Below are 5,210 nucleotides of genomic sequence, written 5' to 3'. Positions count from 1 at the left end.
GCGCCTCCCAGAGGTCTGTCTGCGGGCGGGCGGTGGCGGGTCCTCCCGGCCTGCAGGCGGCGCTGCGGCCCCGCGCGGCGAGGGAGGCGGGCCGTCCGCCCGTCCGCTCGTCCGCCCACGAGCTCGCCGCCATGGCGTCCGCGCTGCCCCGATTGCTCCGCGCGGGTGAGTGGCCGCGCCCGGCGGGGACCGGGCTTGGGGCTTGAGGGCGCGGCGTCAGCAGGCTCTCTCTCCGCAGGTGCGCGGCCCGGCAGGCGCTGGCCCGGATGGCTGCAGACGGCCGGCCCCGGCAGGACGCTCGCGGGCATCCCGGCCCCCGCGGCCAGCGAGCCCGAGGACAGCGGTAACGAGCCCCGGAGGGCGGCGGGGAGGCGCCGAGGCGTGGCGCCCTGCGGCTCGCGCTGGCTCCAGCCGCTCCTGCAGCCGCGCGCGACCACCGCTGGCCGGACGGAGGGAGCGGCTTGAGGCTCGGAGCCTGTGCTGGTCACGTGGCCCGGGGACCCCTGGGCACCAGGCCGTCCGCCTTGCTGGGCTCATGCAGGGGAATTTCTGGCGACGGACCTGAGTCTGTCTGCCAGGTCTGGTGGCTGGGAGGGCCACAGGGACCCCAGACACGGGATGGTAGTGACCCGGCTTACCCACAAGCTGGGTCTCCTTCAGAACCTGGGTCCAGCTCTGTTTGCTGTGAAGGCCACTATGGCTTCCTGGGGTCTCTCCTGGGGCTTGGTGCATCTTGGCTGCTGGGCTTCTCCCAGAACCCCCCAGCCCTGTGGCCTCCACTCAGGGATCCCTGGTTGCTGGGTGGGTCCAGTGGGAAACCACAGCTTCCTGCCCTCCCTGCCCTAGAGACCCACCGCAAGATCCTGGAGGAGCCCCTCAGACACTCTGACTTCTTCAACGTCAAGGAGCTGTTTTCAGTGAAAAGCCTCTTCGATGCCCGCGTGCATCTGGGACACAAAGCTGGCTGTCGACACAGGTAGCTGAAGCGCCTGGCCAGGGTGTCGGTGGTTCCCAGGAGGGCCCAGGGCCATCCTGACCTGGACTGGGGCCTGGCTGCTACTGGTGGGATTCCCCAAGCCCCCTGAGGGCACTTAAACTCTCCTGTGTGTCTTGGAGGGAGCCTGCAACCTTGGGTCAGTCCTGCTGGCTGGTGAAGGCTCTCAGGTTCCAAGGTAGGCCAGGGAGGTTAAGGGCCTCCAGCCAGTGTTGGATGGAGCAGGGCCTCCAAGGCTGTGGAGATGAGCAGGAACTGGTCAGATGTTTGACTATAGAACATCCAAACCTTCACTTGGGTCCATCCTACCCAGCTCCGTGTGGAAAGAGGCGGAGGGTGGGATTGGTAGTAACATGCCGAGGCTCCTGAGGGGCCTCTGCAGCCCTGAGCCCCGACCTGTCAATCATTGGACAGAGTTCCACAAGGGAAGTAGATGCGGTTTGTGCCTCCCAGCCCAGGTGCCCAGGCAGGAGCGCAGGGTTGACCTTTGACCATTGATGGGGTCTGTGGCAGGTTTATGGAGCCCTACATCTTCGGGAGCCGCCTGGACCAGGACATCATCGACCTGGAACAGACAGCTTCGCACCTCCAGCTAGCCTTGAATTTTACTGCCCACGTGGCCTACCGAAAGGGCATCATTCTGTTCGTGAGCCGCAACCGGCAGTTCACACACCTGATCGAGAACACAGCCCGGGACTGCGGCGAGTATGCCCACACCCGCTACTTCAAGGGTGGCCTGCTGACCAATGCCCCGCTCCTCTTCGGCCCCACGGTCCGCCTGCCTGACCTCATCATCTTCCTGCACACACTCAACAACGTCTTCGAGCCCCACGTGGCTGTAAGGGACGCAGCCAAGATGAACATCCCCACAGTCGGTGTTGTCGACACCAACTGCAACCCCTGCCTCATCACCTACCCCGTGCCTGGCAACGACGACTCCCCACCGTCTGTCCAGCTCTTCTGCAGGCTCTTCCGCACGGTCATTACCCGGGCCAAGGAGAAACGGCGGCAGGTGGAGGCCCTGCATCGATTGCAGAGCCCCAAGCGGGCAGAGGGCCATGGGGCAGCTGACTCTCCTCCCAGAGTGGATGTGAGCCATTCCCTGTGACAGGCCACGATCCTCATCCCGAGTGACCATGAGACCTGGTCTGAGCTGGAAGTCCCTTGCATTCTCTGTCCTAGGCTCTTGTTAGTAACAGCACTCAATAGCCCCAACCATCCCCGGGCTGAGACTTGGCTGCATCTTCGTGGGGCAGACATGCAGGGCAGACCGCATGTCCCCAGTGGCCTGGTTAGGACCTGAAGCTGATACCTTGACTGCTGGAAAACCAGGTTCTCCCTGGCCCCTGAGAAGTCCTGGCTTCCACCTTGACACGGGGTGTCAGGAAGGTTCAGAGACCAGTTCAGTTCTCAATCAGAATCCCCCTGGTGGGCTGCTTTCCCTGGCAGCCTGGCTTCAGGGGCCATTTTGCACTGTGATGTGGCACAAGTCCCTGGGAAGTTCTGCCTGGGACAGGCTGAGCATAGCAGCTGGCAGCAAAAATAAAGTTACGTTTGAGCAGAACGTGACTCGGAGCGCAGGTCTCTACTGGACCCGGGCCTATGAGGACAGGCAGGAGCTTGTGCTGGGAGCTGCTGTGTTTCCAGGTCTGGGGATACCAGGAACAGGGTGGCCCCAGCAGAAGGGGACACTCAGTGGACAGCTGACACCACTGAGCCCAGCCACTTGAGGTGGGTGTTGAGGACAGCAGCCGTGATGGTGGGGCTGCTCAGGAAGAGCCCAGGCGCTGCCCTCAGGTGATGGGAGCCAATGGGGCTCCAGAGGGCCTGGGTGAGGGAGGGGCTGAGGGGACAGTGACTCCCCCAGCCCTCTCTCTCCCTGAGCCTGAAATGCCCCATTAGATGTGGCCTCTTCCGGACCCAGGCAGAACCAAGACCAACCAGCTGGCATTGTGGGGAAGGAGCCGGAGCCCCCAGACCCAGGACCTGGCAGAGTTCTTAGGTGTGGAGGGAGTGTTCAGGGGTCACATAAGCTTGGGGATCTGCCACATGCCAACCTGGGAGATGACCAGAGGCAGATGGGGTCAGGCTGAGAAGGCTTCGGGGCAGGACCCTGGGCCTGGCTTGGCATTCCCAGTGATCCCCACCTGGGCACGTTCCTTCTGCAGATGCTGGACAGTATCAGGAAGAACTATCTGTGAGTGGGCCTGGGCTGACAGCAGGGGCAGAGCAGGGACACCCTGAGCCCGGGGCTGCACTAGTTGTCACTGGCTGTGTGACCGTACTCCCCACCACCGCCACAGCTACACACAGTTGATGTCAGTCTCTGGGCACCTGGATCCAGGCTAGCTCCCAGGAGGCTGGGGCTGTGGCCTCCACTGAGGCTGGGTGGGTAGGATCTGCCTCGCAGCTCTTTCTGTGTCCTTAGCAGGCTCCCTGTGGCGGGTTGCAGTGCTCTTCTGTCTGTCGACTGACAATGGGATCTTGCCCCTGGGGCCTGTGCACCGGGCAGCTGGTGGCATCTCAGCCTGATTTCCTGGAGCAGGAGAGGGAGCCTAAGAAATGACTCTTGCTGCCCCCAAAATAGAACCACTTGCCACCATCCCTCCTCAGGTGGCCCCTCCTGCTGCCAGGTCCCAGGAGATTCAGCGTAATCTGAGGAGCGAGGAAGGCCCAGGACAACAGCACCTTGCATGACAGCTCAGCCTGTGCTGGGATCCTGGGGCCCCACTCCCTCACCCGTTCCTCAGGGGCCTGCCCGTCCCCATCCTCGCGGTCATCCACCCACTCACACGTTCAGCAGATATTCAGTGGCCCCTGCCTGTGCCCTCACTGTGGCTCCCAGTCATCCTCACCCTCCGGGAGTGCCCCATGGGGCTCAGGTCCACTTTGCAACACGGACGGGTGTGTCCTGGGGTTAGCAGGGATGGCAGCACCAAGAATTCCTCCTGCTCCAGAGTAACACCGCAGATGGGCAACATTGTTTCAACTCAGTGCTAGGAGAATCCCCTAGTTAAGTTTTTCTTTTTACAATTTTTTTAAATATTTATCTTTTAGTTGTAGTTGGACACAATACCTTTATTTTATTTTTTTATTTTTATGTGGTGCTGAGGCTTGAACCCAGGGCCTCGCACCACTGAGCCACAGCCCCAGCCCAAACTTTGACAAATGGACCAAAACATTCATACGGGTGGAAACAGTGGGCAGCAGCAGTGCTGTCCAGGATGTGGACACTGAGAGCCTCACATTTGCTGGAGGGAGTGGAAGTGGAGTGAAAACCACTCTGACAGTTCTCTAAGCATGTCACCATAGAGCCACTACATGATCCAGCAAGTCCACGCCTAGGCAGTCTCCAAGATGGCGGCAAGCGTGTCCACATGACACTGGACACCAGTGTTCACAGCAGTGTATTCACATTGGCCCCAAAGTGGCAATAACCTAGGTGTCTGTCAACTGAGACGAGATGACAATGGATGTGGCGGAACCTCAGACGAGCCTGGAGACCCCGCAGGCGTGGAAGGAAGCCAGTCAGCAAGCCACACACTGCACGATCCCGTGCACGTGAAATGTGCAGAACAGGAATTCTGTAGGGGTGGCAAGTAGATCCGTGGTTCCAGCTGGGGTGGGACTGGGAACCCAGTGCTGATGGGCTCAGGGACTGGGGGTAGTGTTCTGAAGCTGGACTGGGCGGATGGTGCACAGTCCTGCAAAGGGACTCGGCCCACAGACGGATCCGCGGGAGGTGGACGGGCGTGACGGGGGCCATCGTATGGGAGCAGAACTGCTCAGAGGAGGTGACCAGAGGGCCCCAGGAGTGAGTCTGCTCCTGAGAGAGGCAGAGGAAGAAGAGAGAACTTGAAAATAGCCCAGAACGAAGGCAGCCTGGTCTGAAGAATGGCCGCTGCTGGGCTGAGCCGAGTTCAAGCCCAAGTGCTGCACTGGGGTCACAGCTGAGCTTCCAGTTCTGGGGCACTTTCTCCTCAGGTGTCGTCTGCCCTTCCCCAGGCAAAACACAAGGAGAGCAAGGAGCCGGTCCCTGGGGCCTGCAGGAGGGAGGGCAGTGGCCTTGAGCTGCCCCCGGAAGTCCCTGGGTGGCCTGGCCCCTGTCTGGCAGCCAGTGCTGGGGGCTCTGAGCCAGCAGCTGCTCACTTGCCCACAGAGGGCCCAGCCCGCGGGACAGACAGGCACGTGGCCCTGCAGGGTACAGAGAGCCGGG

General features: G+C 61.5%; 1 protein-coding gene across 1 annotated transcript; it reads left to right on the top strand.

Moving 5' to 3' along the window:
• Positions 1-91: 91 nt before the first annotated feature.
• LOC139704389 (small ribosomal subunit protein uS2m-like) lies at positions 92-2,558 on the top strand. Its single transcript, XM_071607282.1, has 4 exons — positions 92-165; positions 239-343; positions 847-976; positions 1,508-2,558. The coding sequence occupies exons 1-4, from the start codon at positions 132-134 to the stop codon at positions 2,100-2,102; spliced, it is 864 nt and encodes a 287-aa protein (XP_071463383.1). The 5' UTR covers positions 92-131; the 3' UTR covers positions 2,103-2,558.
• Positions 2,559-5,210: the final 2,652 nt, after the last annotated feature.

This window comes from Marmota flaviventris, unplaced genomic scaffold (assembly GCF_047511675.1).
Source record: "Marmota flaviventris isolate mMarFla1 unplaced genomic scaffold, mMarFla1.hap1 Scaffold_551, whole genome shotgun sequence".
In the NCBI taxonomy this organism is placed as follows: domain Eukaryota; kingdom Metazoa; phylum Chordata; class Mammalia; order Rodentia; family Sciuridae; genus Marmota; species Marmota flaviventris.
Note: the sequence above shows the minus strand (reverse complement) of the source record. Positions and strands in the feature narration are given on the sequence as shown.